Source organism: Diceros bicornis, chromosome 25 (genome assembly GCF_020826845.1).
Source record: "Diceros bicornis minor isolate mBicDic1 chromosome 25, mDicBic1.mat.cur, whole genome shotgun sequence".
Classification (NCBI taxonomy): Eukaryota; Metazoa; Chordata; class Mammalia; order Perissodactyla; family Rhinocerotidae; genus Diceros; species Diceros bicornis.
The window spans coordinates 20,602,389-20,620,517 of record NC_080764.1 but is presented as its reverse complement, the minus strand read 5'-3'; the positions used below and the strand labels follow the sequence as shown (position 1 = coordinate 20,620,517).

Below are 18,129 nucleotides of genomic sequence, written 5' to 3'. Positions count from 1 at the left end.
AACCCCAGTCCCGCTCTCTTACTCTCAATATACTGTTCCAGCATTTCCAGGTTAAACATCATTCTCTTTAAAAGGAGACAGGCAAAATAACTGTTGTGGTGTTCTGCTTTCTCATAAACAATTGGTTCTTCTCTGATAAAAATGATAAGCCTGAGGTTTTAGAATGCTGGACCTAGGTCAATGTCTAAGGTTCTACCACGTTAAGTGTCTACCTTAGACAAGCTCCTGAACTCTCTGACCGTTAGTTTCCTCATCTCTAAAATGGGTACGGTATCACTCACCCTCACTGAATATTAAATACGAGTTAATTCTTTGAAAGTATTAAATATGCTAAGCATTACATATGATTTAATTCTTGGAAAGTGGTGAGTATCGTCCCTGGTGGCAGCATGAGCTACTTCCCTGGCAATAGCTTAGAGCAAGGATTCTCACTCCTGACTGGGCATCAGAGTCATCGTGGAATTAAAAAAAAAAAATCAAAAACAAATTAACAAAAATCCAAAACCCATAAAAAAATAACTGAAACATTGATTACATTAGATTTTAAAAGTTCAATATGACAAATGACACCATAAACCCAAGTAAAATGAAACAGAGTGGGAGAAAATATTTGTCACACACATAACAGTATTCGGATTATATAAAATGTTAAGAAATCAGTGAGAAAAAGACAAATTTGAACAGAAAAAAAATGACAATCTGAATGGACAAGTCACAATTTACAAAAGAAAAAATCTAATATCATGAAATATGAAAAGATACCCCATCTCACTCATAGTCAGGGAAATGAAAATCAAAACAATAAATTATCACATTTCACCTATTATGTTGTCCAAGATTAAGAAGCAGTAATAAGAAAATATTCTTAAAAGTATAGAGAAATGAGTATTCCTATATTGAACTAGTGGTAATATAAATTCTTACAGGATATTTGGAGAATAATTTAGTAGCTTTGATTAAAACTGAAAATACCCATAGGACCAGCAATTCCGTGATTCCACTTCTAGGTATCTATCCTACAGAAATATTTAACATTATATACCAAAAAAAAGAACAAAGATAAGTACTGCAGAACTGTCTGTGACTGCAGAAAATAGAAAACACCATAAATGCCAAAAATAGGGGGATGGATAAATAAAATATAGTACACATATGAAGAACTACTCTTCAGAAGTTAAAGGTTATGAACTTGATCTGTACGTATTAACAGGTAGATATCTCAAAGACATTGCATTCAGAAAAATGTAGACAGCAATTCTTACTGAACACTTAACATGTAACAATGTTGAGGGCTTTACATGCATTAAATCATTTAATCCCCAGAACTACCCTTTGAAGCAGACGCTATTATTATTCCCATTTTACAGATGAGGAAGCACAGAGACATCAAACGACTCTCCCAAAGCCACAGCCTTGCCTCCCCAGAGTCCATGTTCTTGACTGAGCTGACTCAAAGAGGCAGCAGAACAATGTGCATAGCACGGTACCTGTAATATCAACATCGTTTTTTAAAGGACTGGAAGGAAATTTACTAAACTTATAATAATGTTGCCCTGGAGGAAGTGGGCAGAATGACAGGATGGAGGGGAGATCAGAAGGGACTATAGCTGTATCTTTAATGTTCTATTTCTTTTTTAAGGAACGATATGTTAATCTGTAATTTTTGAAACCATAATCATACGTGAAAAAAATGAAAGTGAATATGTCAAAATGTTAACAGTGGTTGATTGTGAGTGGTGGAAATATAGGTTGTTATTTTTCTTGTACTTTGACACCTTTTTCAATTTAAAAGGAAGAAAGAATACCTGGTAACAGATTCTCCTGCCCTCAGAGAATGGGAGAATGGGGCCAAAATATTTGCGTTTTTTAGAAACTCCAGAGGTGACTTATGGACCAGGGCAGTTGAGATTTTGAATAATGCTTTAAAGAGTTCACCCAGAGTACACACCCGTACACACACACATCCACCCCCCTTGGGTGCATTTCATCCAGTCCTGGTAATTTAGTTACTTGTGGTTTATTTATTAGATTGAAAACATCTTGTTAATTTACTATTATTTAATTTATTAACTCTAAAGCCTGAAGTCTCAGGAGGAAAATGCTGGTTAACCATAACACAAAGGCTAAAACGTAACATAGGAGCATTTTACAGATACATTCTTACTCATGAACGGTTTGTCATTCAGACAGCACTCATCTCTCTTCTGTGCACTCATTGCTTGTTCTCACTCAGGCAGCCTTTTTTCCCCCTTTGGATAGCCAAGTTTAAATTTTCTTAAATAGACTTTATTTTTTTAGATCAATTTTAGATTTACAGAAAAATTGAAAGGATAGTACAGAGAATTCCCATATACTCTGCACCCAGGATCCCTGTTGGTAACAACTTATATTTAGTGTGGAACATGTGTTACAGTTAACGAACCAATATTGATTCATTATCATAAACTAAAGACCATACTTTATTCGAATTTCTTTAGTAGACATCTAACATCTTTTTTATGTTTTAAGATCCCATTCAGGACACCACATTACATTTAGTTGCCATGTACCTTTAGGCTCCTCTTGGCTGTGAGGAGATCGTCTCAGATATACCTTGTTTTTGATGACCTTGACAGTTTTGAGGAGTATGGATCAGGTATTTTGTATAATGTCCCTTCACTGGGATTTGTCTGATGTTTTTCTCATGGTTAGACTGAGGTTATGGGTTTGGGGGAGGAAGATCACGGAGGTAAAGGGCCTTTTTCATCACATCCTATCAAGGGTACATACCATCGATGTGACTTATCACTGTTGATGTTGACTTTGAACACCTGGCTGAGCTACTGTTTGTTGAGTTCTTCAATGAAAACTTACTCTTTCCCCCACTTTCCATACTGTCCTCTTTGGAAAAAAGTCACTGTGTACCGCCCACACTCAAGAAGTAGGGAGTTACGTCTCCTTCTTTAAGTATAGAATATCTCTTTAAATTACTTGGAATTCTTTTGCATGGGAGATGGGTCTCTTCTCTATTTATTTATGTATTCAGTCACCAGATTTAATTTTTTTAAAGAATTCAGGGTAAAAATTAATTGGCTCAAAAACATTCCTTCTTAAAATCCAAGGCAAAAGAGTAAAAAAAGTCTAATTTCCTTTGCTCATATTTACATTTAATTCTATCTTAATTGAACACTTAATATATATAAAACTGGGTCTGTGGAGGATATAAAGATGACTGAGCCAAGGTTCCCTGCCTGAAGAAACTATCCTCAGGCCCAGACAGAAATATATACACTTAACAAGGCAAATCAGTGTTGCAGTTACACGTAAAACGTGCTTTGGGAACACTGAGGAGATAGGACTTAGATCAAGGAAGGCTTGATAAGAGAAGTCTGAGGCCAGAGCCTGCTTCCTGGGTATGCAACCAGTGATTCTGAATGATTCTGATTATGGATGGAGAAACTGAAGCTCAGAGAGAATGGAAGGCTTACTTAAGGTCACACAGTTGGTTAATGGAAGAGCCTGAACTGAAAATGAAGTCTTTCAGTTCCAGATCTTGCAGTCTTTTCACTGCATCCAGCTAAAGAATGACACAGAAGTCTGCTATGCCGTTATCCAAGGCAGAAACAAATAAAGCACTTACCTCAAATAAACGCAAGACTTTGGCCAGTGCACCAACTTCCTCTTTGAGTGAGAAGATCAGGGATATGGCGCCATTTTGATTGGAGTTGTCTTCTATATAGCTTGTTTCCTACAGGATTAAATGCACTTGGTTAAAATGTTTCCTACAGCTTAGCAATTCATTCCCAGGAACCTCCAAGGAAGAGGCAGGCATGAACTTTCTCTTCTGGTTAAGCCTTGGAATACAATGAGCTACATATATTCTATACAGAAGTATAGACTATGTGATGGAAAATAGGTAAGTCAAGGGCAGTGATATTTTCAATGATGCTCCTAGGTCAGATTTCAATTTTAGGAAGCTTCAATTATTCACTGATGTCACAGGGTACCCTATAAATTCAATACCTTTTAATGAGTACCTACCAAGTGCTAGGTACTAATGGGGCTCTGAGAGATACAAAGATGAATAAGACAATGCCCATCCTTCAGGAGCCCAAAATCTAGCTTAATACACACATACACAACAAACCAGATAACTAGAAAAAGATCCTTAGAGGTGGTATAATACAGTTCAAAAAGTGTCCCAGGAAAACATGCAGAAATACAGGGTGGAAAGTTAAAAAAATAGAAGACACACAGGCTTTTGAGTTCAAAGACCTGGGTTGGAAGGGTTGGAATCCTCTCTCTTTCACTTACCAGCTGGAGCACTTTGGGCAGACCATTTAGCCTTCTTATTTTCCTCATCTGTGAAATCATGCTAATAATAAGCTGTGTCAAAACAGTATTCAGATGATGAAAATAAGATAAAAGTAAAATAGTTTAAGTAGAATATTAAGAGAAGTCTGTAAAAATGATGAAAATATTATAAATACACAAGAGTGGCTTCTTGGCCTTTGGCAAGGATCTCAGGGAAGCGTAGACTTGTTCCTATATGCTGGGATCTGAGACATCTAGTTGTTGAAAAAGAGTCATAAAATACATCTGAGTACACAACAACCTATCAGAAGATGGATGTTTTAAACAAAATAGCAAAGAATGTCAAGGATCTAGTACTTTTTACATGCATGTGACAGCAAACTAAGGTGGGATTAGAGTTGGCATTCCAGAAAGAGTTTGCTGAAACATTTGCCTAAGTTCTAAAATAATTATAAAGTCCTATGTGTGCCCACAAATAAACAGCATGTACCTAAAACTGGGAAGAAAAAATGTATAATGTAGATGTAGAATAAGTACTCTCTTGTAAACAAGTTAATAAAATCAGTGGAATGGATGTTACATCATCTCAATGAGGAGGCCGTGCTGGGCAGGCTTGATCAGTGACTCAGTATAATAAGCCCCGCATGAATACTGATGACCCTTAGTACAACATTCTTTGAATTCAGAAAATTCAGATTTCCCCAGAACCTCATCTAAAACAGAGATGTGGGGCGAGAATCAAAATTACCAGCAAGTCTGATTAGAGGAAGCTTCAAATGAATTGGAAGACTAAACCGTTATATTCCCCTGCATGAACCATGATGTTAACGTTCTGAAAAAATTTTAATTTACCATTTATTAAGAGCCTATGATGTCTCAGGCATTATAATAAGCACTTGATTTGAATTATCTCATTTAATTTTGATCATCTAGAAGGTAGGTTTTATTGTCCTCCACGTTCTCCTTTTTACTGATGACAAAATTAAGGCTTAGAGAAGTTAAGTAACTTGCCCCTAGTTATGTGGTTAGCAGAGGAGCCAGGATCGAAACCCGTGCCATTGGATCCCAGCATATCGCCCATGAATCACAACTTCTCGCAGACTCTACCCTGCCTTCTCCCTCTTTTACACCCTGCCAGAGGTACACAAATGACTCTCTGATGTCAGTCTTCTTCTTTGACCAGAGAACACTAAGCCCTTAGTCCTTTCCAGTCCATTCTGTTTTCCCTGAAATGATGAAAGATTTACATTTCCAGTTCACTTGGCAACATTCTCTTCTCCTGTCGGCTTCCAAGAACAGTAACATATTCCTGGTACACCTCAACAGATGTCACCTACGAGGGCAATTCAGGCTTCAACGCATCGTGCTCAAAACTCCGTCACCACCACCTCCCCACTCTTGTGTGTCCAGCCAAATACCAAGGCCAATGTGACCTCATCCAGAAACGACTCTCGGGGTCAGGTCCTTCTTTTGTTCCCACTACCACCACACTAATCCAGCTCTTAGTGACCTGTATTGATCCAGCCCTAACAGAGTTTTGCGCATGTCCTTCTTCTACTCAGAACTCTCCAGAGGCTCCCCATGGCCAGCAGGATAAAATGACTCTTTCTGCTATTTAAGAGTTCCTTGGTACCTCACCTCCTGAGGCCCACCCACAGCATGTACCTAAAACTGGGAAGAAAAAAACATGCAGAACAATTACTCTTTTGTAAGCAAGTTAACAAAATCAGTGGAACAGATGCTACAGGGTCTCAGTGAGAAGGCCGTGCTGGGCAGGCTCAATCAGTGACTTGGTATAATAAGCCCTGCTTGAACACTGATGGCCCTTAGTCCTGGGAACCTCTTCTCCAGCAAACTGGTTTCCTCCTTGTCTTTCGGACTCCTCATTACAGAAAATGTACTGCATCCCTCTCTCCCCTCTTTCAAATATCTCACCTTTCCTCAAAAGTCCTCTTGGGTCTCACTTCTCTCAGAAAACTTCCGTACTCCTCAGCCAAGGTGAACAATCCTTCCTCGATCTTTGCATTTGATTTGGTTTCTGATGCCCACCTGGGACTCGATGATAAGTAATTCACAGAGCTGAACTTGTCTTTAGAGTTCATCTAGTTCAACCCCCTCAATTTGCAGATGGGGAAACTATGCGCCAAAAAGAGAAAGTGATTCACCTGAGGTCACACAGATAGTGGGTGGCAGGTCAAGAACTCAGGCTCCTAAATAGCAGTCATTCTATACAATTCCCTCTGCTATAGACATAGTGTCCATAATAAGGTCTCTGTTTCTTGCAAAGTAAGAGCTTTACTCTGGTCCAATCACCAGACAACTACTCAGTACCACTTCTAACAGCCTACATGTCACTCATGCCTGTTCTCCTTCACTTTGTCCATTCTCCTCAGATACTTTCTGAATCAGGGTTTCTCAGTGTGTGTTCCTTGGCTCTCCACTCCAAAATTACCTGGTGGTTCTTTGTTCAAATGCAGATTCCTGGTCCCCACCTAAACCTATCAAATGAGAATATTTGGGGTAGGATCTTGGAATCTGCCTTTTCAAAAGCATCCCAGATGATTCTTAATCAGGGAAGATTTTGAAACCACTGATATATAGCCTATTTTATTTAGTTATGACTTTTTTCAAATGTTTCTGCAAATTCACATTTACCATATGATGTCACTACTCTTTAGTGTTAATATTAATAGTAAAGCCTGCTGTTGACTGAGTACCCACTACGTGCGAGGAGGAGCTACTCTTGGTACTTTTCACAGTTAATAAACATCATCATTGGCAGCAACTAGCACTGTTCTAAGAGTTTACATGTAATAGCTCACTTAGTCCTCACAATAGCCCAGTGAAGTGGGTGCTGTTATTTTGAAAATGAGGAAGTAAACTCAATAAGGTTAAGTGGCTTGTCCAAGGACACACAGCTAATGAGTAGCAGAGCCTGCATTTGAACCCGAGTCCAACAATTCCAAAGTCTTTATGCCTCCCAGTGACAGACCCAACTAGGACAACAGCTCCCCTTTTCAAAGACTGAGGGACATTAAATGAAAGGAATTTCATGGAAGTTTGTGAAATGGTGTGGCCTTGGGTGGATTCTGATTCCAACATTGCTATGTTGATCCATCATGGGACATTGGGCAAGTCTCTTCCAGAATATGTTTTTATTGGCTCATAATCTATACTTTATCTGTTTCCAAGAGACATGTGAGTTGACTTAGAAACACATGTACACCAAGGATGAGTAAAGGTGGAGAAGAGTAGCTCAGAAACTACATAGGAAGAAATAGGGCAGGGATAAAGAACTTTGCTAGGAACCAGGAAGGAAAGAATTTTGGTCATTGAGCAATACATTTAACAATAGAAATATATTCTCTTTGGTTACACTCATTATCTTTGGAAAAGAGTAGTTATACACTCATTATCTTTGGAAAAGAGTAGTTTTCAAAATTACAAGCAATAATAGTCTTCGGCAAGGATATTCCAGGGGCACCGACTTTCAATCTTAGTACTTTATGGGGCCCCAGTAGGAGGGGTGTATTTGCATGTGTGATTATACACACACACACATCTACAGTCTAAGACAACTGAAGACAAGATGCAGACATGATGCCACAGACACACTCGACCTCTAGATGCCAGCATTTATCTACAGGAGGAAGCAGTGGGGTAGGGGAGCATGCAGGGTGTTGGAGTCAGATCTGGGTTTGAATACTGACTTCGTCATTCATAGCTGTGATATCTGAGTTTCCTTCCTCGTCTATTCAATTGTCCTGCTCTATTTTTCTTCATGGCACTTGTCTCTCTATGAAATTATGTGTCCACTTGGTTAACTTTTTTATTGTCTATATCCTCCGCTAGAATGTAAGTTTCACCAGGGCAGAAACTCTGCTGTGCCTGGCACACAGAAGGTGCACGATAAGTCTTTGTTGGGTGAATGAATGAGCCCAACACCTCTTGCAGGATTGCTGTCCTTGTGTGTATAGAGCACTTGATGTATCCTGCGCCCTTCAGCCTTATATCAGAATTACGCCCAGAGTGTGCTGTTTACCTAGGTTGGGAGCTCAAGAAGGCAGAAACGGTGTCTTTTTTGCAGACTGTCAGAGCTAGAAGGAATGCTAAAGACTATTCTAGTCCAAACTCTCCCCCTAATTTTACAGATACCAAACTGAGCCTCCTCACCCCATTAGGTGACTTCCTCAATATACAACTTAAGTAAACCAAACATGAGAGCCCAGGTCTGCTGACTTCATGTCCAGCATCTTTCCATGATGAAGCTGTACCAGCCACTGTGCCTGACTCAGTGCTTGTCCCTCCTGCCAGTGTTCCAGACACATTTTGTTGAAGAAATAAATCAGGTCAGGCTAGACACCACTGGCATTTCCCTATGCTCCAGGAACTGTGCTAAGAGCTTTATAGACATTATTTCATTTAATTCTCATACCAACCCTAGGATGTGGATATTTTTATTACAGTTTTCAGGTGAATAAACCTGAGACTCTGGAAAGTTAAATATCCTGCTTTCAATGCAGAGGAGGTACCGGGGAATGCTCTAAACCCTCCTCTTACCCCCAGGCATCAATACTGATGATTTGTGGTTCTCAATCTTCTAAGTGCCCTATAAGGAAAGCTTTAAGCTCCCACAGTTCCCTAACCAGATCTCTGCCCCTAAACTCCTCCCATGGTTGTGGGGACCCCACTGCCAGCCACACAGAAACTAAATGATGACAGAGCCAGGATCTGTTCTGGGATCTGTCTGAGGCCCACACCATCCCTCTTGACCACAAAGTGCTGTCTCCACAGCGCTGCATACCATTTTCAAAGGAAGGCTTTCTCTTGGGGCATAAAAAACTCAGCCCAAAGTCCTGTAGCCTCTCTAGTTACACTAAAACAGCACCCATCCGCTCCTCTCCAGCCTCCAGTTCTCTAGATAGTTCTCAGTAATCCCACAGATGACAGGTGCCTGTAGACTCACGCTGTCTCCCAGGGCTGGGCTTTAAGTCTGAGCTCTAGAATTCAGGAATGTGTAAGTCAATCAAAGAATGTATTCTGCAGTTGTTCACCTTAAGAAAAGGCAACAAATCCAGGAGACTGGAATGCACCCTGGGCATTATCTCCAGCTCACATTTAGGATTCTCTCACATTCCAAATCCAGGGCTAACTCTTGTTTATTTTGCTCTCTGTTTAACTTTCTCCTTCCCAGGTCTGAGTAAGTCTGAGATCTCTCCATGCCTCATTTTCTTCCAAAGGTGAAAGAAGGATACAATTTCTCAATTTTGCCATTTCGATACCTGGCTAAGGGCGCTTTATGAATATCACAGAAGAGCAGATCTATAAGGATCCCATCTCCCATTCCAGATCACTAAGGACCAGCCCCTTCAGTGTATGGAAGAGAAAGCAGGCAACAGAGAGGGACAGTGACTTATCCAAAGACACACAGCTAGTTGGTGGCAGCTCTGGAAGCCGGATCCGCAACTCCTAAGGCAGTACTCTTTCCCCTGAAAGCCACACAGGGCAGATGTCCTCCCACTTGAAACAATTGCTGAGGACATGTGTTACCTGTTGATTTCCTGGACATTTTCATCATCTTCAAATGAATTCAGACTTCGCGATGAGTTTATGGAAGTAAGAAATAGCAACATTCCTCAGATCTCTTTCCACCGGGAGCCAAACTCCCCTCCCCGCGCAGCGCAGGACCGCTCTGTCCTGGGCTCTGTCCTAGCTCACCTGTCCAAAATTGGAGAATTGCCCGCCGAAGCCTCGGTTCTCCGGGACCACAGCTGACATGCTGGCTTCCCGCGAGTGAAGTCTCTAGCTCTAGGGCGTCCGCAGCAGGCAGGTTTGCAAACAGCACTTGCCTGGGGTTTTTAACCTGGCATTAGGGAGGACGGGAGAGCTTCCAAGGTGTTTCCTGCCGCAGGGGCTGCAGTAACGCCCCCCGGTGGGCGTTGTCCTGACGCAGTGGGCTCCAGGTCAGGTCACCCGGCCTGGGTCGCCCGGAGGGGAGGGGCGGGAAAGGTGTGGAGGACGCTGGGAGGCAAGACTTGGCTGCCCGCCCTGGAGGAAGAGGCCAAGGGAGCGCAGGGCCAAGTGTGCGCTGGCAATGAGACAGACTTGGCACTTCCTAGACTCTCAGAAGCACAGGAGCGTGTTATCTGCAATTGGAGCAAACTTGCCACCCCCTGATGATTACAATTATAAGAAATAATCCTTTCTTCCCTGACGCCCCTCCAATAGAAGAAGAGCCAGGATTCTAACATAGATTTTTTCTTTTTGGTGCTTTGTACTAACCACTAAGCAAACGGCCTTTCTGTGCTCTGACTTCAGAAAACTACATATAGGTGACCTTGTGGACGCTGAGTACAGCTGCTAGAGACCAAAGATCAGAGCAGGACCTGGACTGAAATCCAGCCGTCTGTCCCCAAGCTATTTACATAACTGCTAGGAGCCCCCAAAAGAGGATGATAGAGCCACCTTGCCAGGATGTTTTAAGAATATGGATAAGCAGAAGAATGAAGTAATGCATTAAACATTTAGTACAGTTCTTGCCGTATAGCTAAACACTCAATAAATACAAGATGTTGTTTAAAAGTAGGTGACAACAAATAGTTAATGAGGACCTCCACTGTGTGCCAAGTGGTATTCTAGGCATTGCGGATACAGCAGTGAATGAAATAGGGGACTCTACCTCCCCTGCCAGGCTGACATTCTGGGAGGGAGACGGAAAATAAACAAATAAGTTTAGACAGGGCTAAGCCTTCTGGAGAAAAGAAAATAGGGGGATAGGCTAGGAGTGAGCTGTTGGGTGTTGGGGAGCAGACTCCTTCAAGAAGATGTCATTCACCCCATTTTTTCAGATCAGGACACTGAGATGAGGTCCCTTGTCGTAGTGGGAAAAACAAAATATCAAGACCTTGAGTGCTGCCTAATAATTACGCAGGAGACGGTGATGGGCTGAGAGGAAACAAACCAATAATAGAGGTTTCTAGAAATCCACCCCCTCCCCTCCCACGATTCTTTGATGAATGACCAAGCATCTACCAAAAAAGAAAAAAATCTCAGAGTTGAGATTCAAAACAAATGGTTTAACTCCTGGTTTCACCAGTGAGCGCCTGTGTAGCTTTGGTCAAGTCCATGCCTTAGCTTCTTTGTCTTTAAAATGCGGGTTTTAAGAATTGTTGTTTAGGATTTCTTGAGCCTCTGTGATGTGCCAGGCTTTCTATTGGCTGCTAAGAATATAGTCATAGTTAAATATAATTTCTGTTCAAAAGGAGTTCTTGGAGTTCTGATTAACATTTCCTATGGCAAGTTGGAAGCTCAGTGTTGTTGAACATGGAAAGACAAGACCTTAACTTCCACCCTCAGGAGAATCTGTATCCTTTATCTGACTCCAGTATATTTCTAGTGTGGTAGATGCAAAATGAAGGGTTTTCCTTGGCCCCAAGATTGCCTTACAAACATCATTTCTTCCCATGATGCTGCTGGTATACTAAGGAAAGCAATGAATGCAGCAGCACCTGCAATATAAAAGGCATGCAATAAAGAAGAGCAAGCAAGAACGGCTACTTATTCCCACGCACACTATGTTAGACACTGTGTCAAGTTCTCTACGTGCAAGATTTCATTTTTTCTGCTCAACAACCCCATGAGTTTTGCACCCCTCCTTTATAGATAAAGAAACTGAGACCCAGAAAGTTTAAGCAAGTAGTCCCAAGTCAAATCATGTTTCACCCAATTCCAAGGCACTGGCCCTTAAATACTCTTTCTTTCCTTTTGGAAATAAGAACCGTGATTTTTAGGACAACAAAATAATAGCACTTCTGTTTTTTTCTTACACCAGCTAAAAATGGAATTCTTAATCCTATCTCCCATAAAAATGCCCCAAATCCGGGTCGGGAGGGGAGCATACTTAATTGCTACTCAGAGAAAAACACTAATATCTTTTTAAAAAAATTATTCTAGCAAAAAAGGTGAAATTTATCTATTCACTAAGATAAAAACTCACTTGAGATTGCTTGTGACATGAATTTTGTAGATGATTTTTATTTATTTATTTATTTTTTTTGGTGAGGAAGATTGGCCCTGAGCTAACATCCGTTGCCAATCCTCTTCTTTTTGCTTGAGGAAGACTGGCCTTGAGCTAACATCCGTGCCAATCCTCCTCTATCTTGTATGTGGGACGCTGCCATAGCATGGCTTAATGAGCAGTGTGTAAGTCCACACCCGGGATCCAAACCTGTGAACCCCGTGCCACCAAAGCAGAGCATGCAAACTTAACCACTACACAACCAGGCGATTTTTAAACTACTTGTTTAATTTGGATAGAATACAATGTGTTGCTGATACTAATGAGGATGGTACACAGTCCTAAGAAAATTGCACTGGACGATGCAAGTCTAGAAGGAGCATTCAAGAATGCAGCCTGTAGACCACTGAGATATTGTGAATGGACACAAAGAGGTGGACATCATGTCACAAGATGTGCAGTTGTGTACCTGGTTGCACAATGAAGAGCTGACCTTCACTGCTTTGGAAGTTGAAGATTTCCCAACCACTGAAGGTTGTCAATCCCTTTTCGTTTAACCTCATATGTAGAGGGTTGAGTTAATCATAATCTATGAGCTCATGGTACAAAGTCAAAACCTCCAGGGCCCCTCTCTTGTTTTATTTATTCTTAATTGCACAAAGTACCACCAGATTGCCCGTTGGAATGGCTTGTACTATTCCACACTCCCACCAGCTCAGCCAAAGAGTTCCTGTTGCTGAGTATCCCCAATACCAGGCATTTTCCAAATGTCTGATTCTTTGCCAATCTGATCAGTGTGAAGAGACATCTTGCTGTTTTTATTTTTCACGTCTCTTACAACAAGTGAGTTTGAGCATCTCTTTATATGCTTCCACCACTTAGATTTCCCATGCTGTGATTAGTCCTTTAGCAAATACTTCGCCCATTTTTCTATTAGGATTCTTGTTTTTCTGTGTTGATTTGCAGGAATAATTTGTATGATCTAGATATTAGCCCTGTCCCTTTCTCATTAACTGAAGATATCATCTCTTAATCTATCACTGTCAGTTAACTGTCAACCTGTGTCCTTCCTTGAGAAGAAAAATAAATCTGACATAATAAAAATACATCTTTAAAAATTTTTTTTGTAGTTTGTGCTCTTGGGGCCTTATTTAAGAAGCCCCTCTCCATCCCTAAATTACAAAGATATTCTCTTCTTTCTGCTCTCATCATTAGAGTTTTATCTTTCACTCTTATCTCTTTTTTATCTGTATCTCTTTCGTCTATGGGATATGCTAATGACCCAGTTGTTTTTTCTTTTCCCTCCATATCAAAAGTCAGTTTTCCATATACACAAAGTCTTTTCCCCATTGACATTTTATGTCAGAGTTTCGTGAGCTGAAAAGATCTCTTCTCAGAGACGCATAGTATTCCTACACTTCTTTGACTTTTGGTACCATATGTACAGTTTTTCAAATTGCCGCTTATTCCTGAGTCAGTCTCTGAGGTTTAATTTTATTCCATTGGTTTATTCCATTATGTCTCCTTTTGTGTCATTATCATACTGCATTTATCATTACAGTATTGTTTGGTGGTAGTATATCTTACTATCTGGTTGGAAAGTCCCCCTTCTTGCTCTTATTTTTCCCAAAGTTTACTTATCTATCATTGCATATTTATTGTTCCAGCTGAAATTTTGATTGAGTTAGCTCTGAATTTAATGGTTGATCTGGAGATACTTGTGTTAAACAGTAGTAGTAATAGTAGACATACATAACTAAATCCCAATTTATTATGAATGCAGCCAAGGTTTCTCCATTAATATTACGCTTGATGTAGGCTTTTGATGTTATAACCATCATCAAATTTATGAAATCCTCTCTGTGTCTAGACTGCTGAGGTTTATCACAAAGTGCTGAATTAGGTGAGTGCCTTTTCTGCATCTACTGAGAAAATTATGTGATGTATTCCTTTTAGTCTATTGACGTGGTGAATTATGTTGGTAGTTTTTTAGATGTTAAACTCTTCCTGCATACTAGGATAAACTTTCCTTGTTTATGATAGATTAATTTTTATTACATTATTAGATATGGTTAGCTCATATTTTATGTCAGATTTTTTCATCTATGTTTATGGGAGAACTGGAACTGCAATTTTAATACTTGTGCTATTGTTATCTCATTTTGAAATCAAGATTACAGTAGCCTTACAAAAGAAGCTGTACAAACCTACCTGTTTTTATAATTTCTGGAACAACCTATAGAAGACAGAAATTATTTGTTTCTTGAAAATTTTGTAGGAATGCTTGTACATACAGTGGACCTGAAATTTTGGAGGGGAAGAAAAGTAGTAGATTGTATTTCCATTTATTTTACAATTATTGGCATATTTATGTTTTCTATTTCTTCTCATTTTATAGTTTTCCAGAAATAAATTCAGTCTGTCAAGTTCTCAAACAAACTAACATATTACTGTTCGCCACATTCTTTTCCTACTTTTTAAAGTTCTATTGTGTCTGTATTTATTTTCTCTTTTGTGTTCTGTATTTTGTTTATTTGTATCTTCTCTCACCTTCCCAGACGTTTATCCATTAAGAGTCAGCACTTCATAAGTTGGATCTTCTGTAATGTTTGTGTTGTTTTCTATTTCATTGTTTCTCTGCGCCTTTCTTTATTATTTTCTGGTTTGAGCTTGCTTCATCGATCTTTTCCCAGCTTCTTAAGTTGAACACTTGACTCATTTGTTTTCAACCTTCTTTGTCTCCTATACCTGCATTTAAAATGAAATATTTGTAAGTCCTATTAGTATTATTTTAGCTATGTTTCCGTAATTTGATACAGTTAGTATTTTTACTACTGTTCGGTTCTAAGTTTTGAGTGTAATTTTCTCAATAACCGAAGAGTTATTAGGAGAATATTATTTACATTCAAGTTACTTGGGATATTTTTAACTTTCCTTTTTTTATTTCTAACTGTATTATGTTATGATTAAAGAGCCCAGTCTTTATGATTTTTATTCTTTGGAGTTTATTGAAGCTTTCTTTGTGACCAAGCACATATGGTCAACTTTTGTATATATTCAGGTAGGCTACCAAAGAATAGGTATTTTTTATTCTCAGATATATATGTGCAGTTGGATATTTTAACATGCTCACTTCAGAAATTAATGTATCAATTAGACAAAAAAGTTGCATAACACAAACAATACATTCAAACATATTAATACTTAGATTATAAATATATATGTATGTATATGTATATAAAACCTGTGTTTTAATCTAATCTGATAGTTTCTGTCTTTTTATTATGAAGTTTTACCCATTTACATTTAGTATAATAACTTTTATGTTAGAACATATTTATGCTATTTTATTTCATATTTTCCATTTCCTGCACTTTTTGTTTATTTAATTTTCCCCTTTTTAGCCTTACATTGGAGGGTTAGATGAAGTTTTCTTCTGCTGATTTGAAAGTTATTCTTTCTAATTTTATTCCTTTGCTGGTTTCTATGAACTGAAATATTTGTGTCACCCCAAAATTCCTATGTTGAAGCCTAATCCCCAATATGATGGTATTTGGAACTGAGGACTTTGGGAGGTAATTAGGTCATGAGGGTGGACCCCTCATAAATGGGATTGGTGCCCTTATAAGAAGAGACATAAGAGAGCTTGCTTCCTCTCTCTCTATTCTCTCCCGTGTGAGGATACAACGAGAAGATGGCCATCTGTAAACCAGGAAGTGGGCCCTCACCAAACAATGGATCTGCTGGAAACTTGATATTGAACTTCTCAGTCTCTAAAACTGTGAGAAATAGATGTGTTTTGTTTAAATCACCCAGTCTATGGTATATATGTTATAGCAGCCTGAGCTAAGACACTGGTTATCTCTAAGTTGTGATTTATTATTTCCATTTAGGTATAATTTTTATTTCACTTATTTAGTTTTGAAGAAGTGAACACTCATATAGATCAAAAATCCAAAAGTAAAAACAAAAATAGTAAAAACTTCTCTCACATTCCCCTGTCCTTCAGGAACCTGATTCTCTTTCCCAAAGACAAGCAATATTATTAGTTTCTTCCAGAGATAAGTAAGCAGATATGTATTTGTCTGTGTGCATGCATTCTTCCTCCCCCTTTCTTACACAAATAGTAGCATCGTATACACAGTTCTGTACTTTGCCATTTTAAACTTTTAACTTAATAATGTATCTTGAGATCACCCTGTTTACCACATGATGATGTTTCTCATTCTTTTTTTAATAGCTCCATTACATTCTTTGTATGGATTATAATAATTTATTTAATCAGTACTGTTAATTAACACAGTTGTTTCCAATCTTTTGCTATTACAAATAATATTATTTGTACGTATTTGTACATATGTGCATCATTTTACATATATGTCAGAATATATGAAAAAGTACTGTAAGAAGAATTGCTGTGTCAAAGGATATAGGCATTTATCATTTTAGTAGATATTGACAAATTATCCTTCAGAGAGTGATCATATAATTTATCACCCAAACTGAAATATTTTGATAGTGAAAGGAGGTGCTAGTGATAATTACACTGAGACAATGGGTATAAATCGGGACTATCACAGGCAAACTGTTGTGTACGGTCTCCCAATCCATATGGGTTCTACCAATTTACACATGACCAGAAAAATGTGAGAGTGTCCATTTCCCTATAACTTTTCCAACCCAATGTGAGGTTACATACTTCAGTGTTGACAAATGTCAAGTAGTTTTAGATACACAGATCAGACAGCATTTGAGTAAATCAAAGAAGTCTGCTGAGTCAGGATTCACAGCGAAAATGTCATCGGCATTATCTAAGGACAAGCATGGGTATAAGTTTCCAGCCTCCAGACCTCACCAGGGAGTACACACTTGTGGGTGGTAATGCCTGAGTGAATGAGAGATCTATCAGACCTTATGGAAAGTCAATGCCCCCCTCTACACCTATTTGATGACCATGAAACTAAAACACTTCTGGGCAGAGCCTTGCCTGGATCAGATATAACTCATTAATCTCAGCCATACACTGTGCAGGTTGATGAAGAAGCTTAGAACCAACTTCCCACTTACCACATTCAACCTCCTCACGCTAACGTAAATGGCTTGAGCCAAGAACATCTATGAATGTATCGCTGTGGGAGCAGAACGAATGTTAGATACCCAGACGCATGGCCTGTAGACCAGCCCTTAGCCCTCTCCTGCACTGATCAAATTTTGAAATCCTTGCTAATCTGGAGTAAAAAAAAAAAAAAATTATAGTTTAATTAGAATATCTATTTTGAGCAAGGTTTCTATTTACTTTTCTGTGAACTAGCTATACCTTGGGTTATATCCCCGACCTTTACTTTTTAAATCACCAGACAGGACAGAGGCCTGGGCTTCATCCCTACCCCCACCCCCGACCCTAGATACACTGCACTGTGAAAGGTACATGTTTTCATGGAAGCATCTACACTTGTAATCTGGTACTAGTGTCTTCTTGCACACAAAAAAAAGATGCCCAAATTCTGATTATTTCTCTAACGGAGAGTTTTTTGTATGTACCTTGGAGTTTTCCACTGGGGGCTTTTAAACATGGTTCCATGGTCCAGGTGATAGCCCCTGACTTAGAGAGGTCCATTCCACAGTAAAGTGTCTCTTTGGGGGTCATCTCACCATGCAGTCTAGTTCAAGAACAACATACCTTTGTCCTGCCAGTGGTGGAGTCCAGCTTGTTCTCACTATGACCATCTCTCTATGTTCAATATTCAAAGAAGCTAACCAATTTCTTGCCTTTATGTATGAGTTAGGCACAGTCCCTACATCCCCCAAATTCCAGAGAA

At 39.3% G+C, this 18,129-nt stretch overlaps 1 protein-coding gene across 1 annotated transcript in view; it reads right to left on the bottom strand.

The window, feature by feature from the left end:
* Nucleotides 1–10,170, bottom strand: part of PAH (phenylalanine hydroxylase) — a 69,772-nt gene extending 59,602 nt beyond the window's left edge. Inside the window, exons 1-2 of the mRNA XM_058568549.1 lie at nucleotides 10,012–10,170; nucleotides 3,620–3,727 (exon numbers count right to left, since the gene is read on the bottom strand). Of these exons, the coding sequence (XP_058424532.1) occupies nucleotides 3,620–3,727; nucleotides 10,012–10,071 (168 nt within the window). The 5' untranslated portion in view covers nucleotides 10,072–10,170. The remainder of the gene's footprint in view (nucleotides 1–3,619; nucleotides 3,728–10,011) is intronic.
* Nucleotides 10,171–18,129: the final 7,959 nt, after the last annotated feature.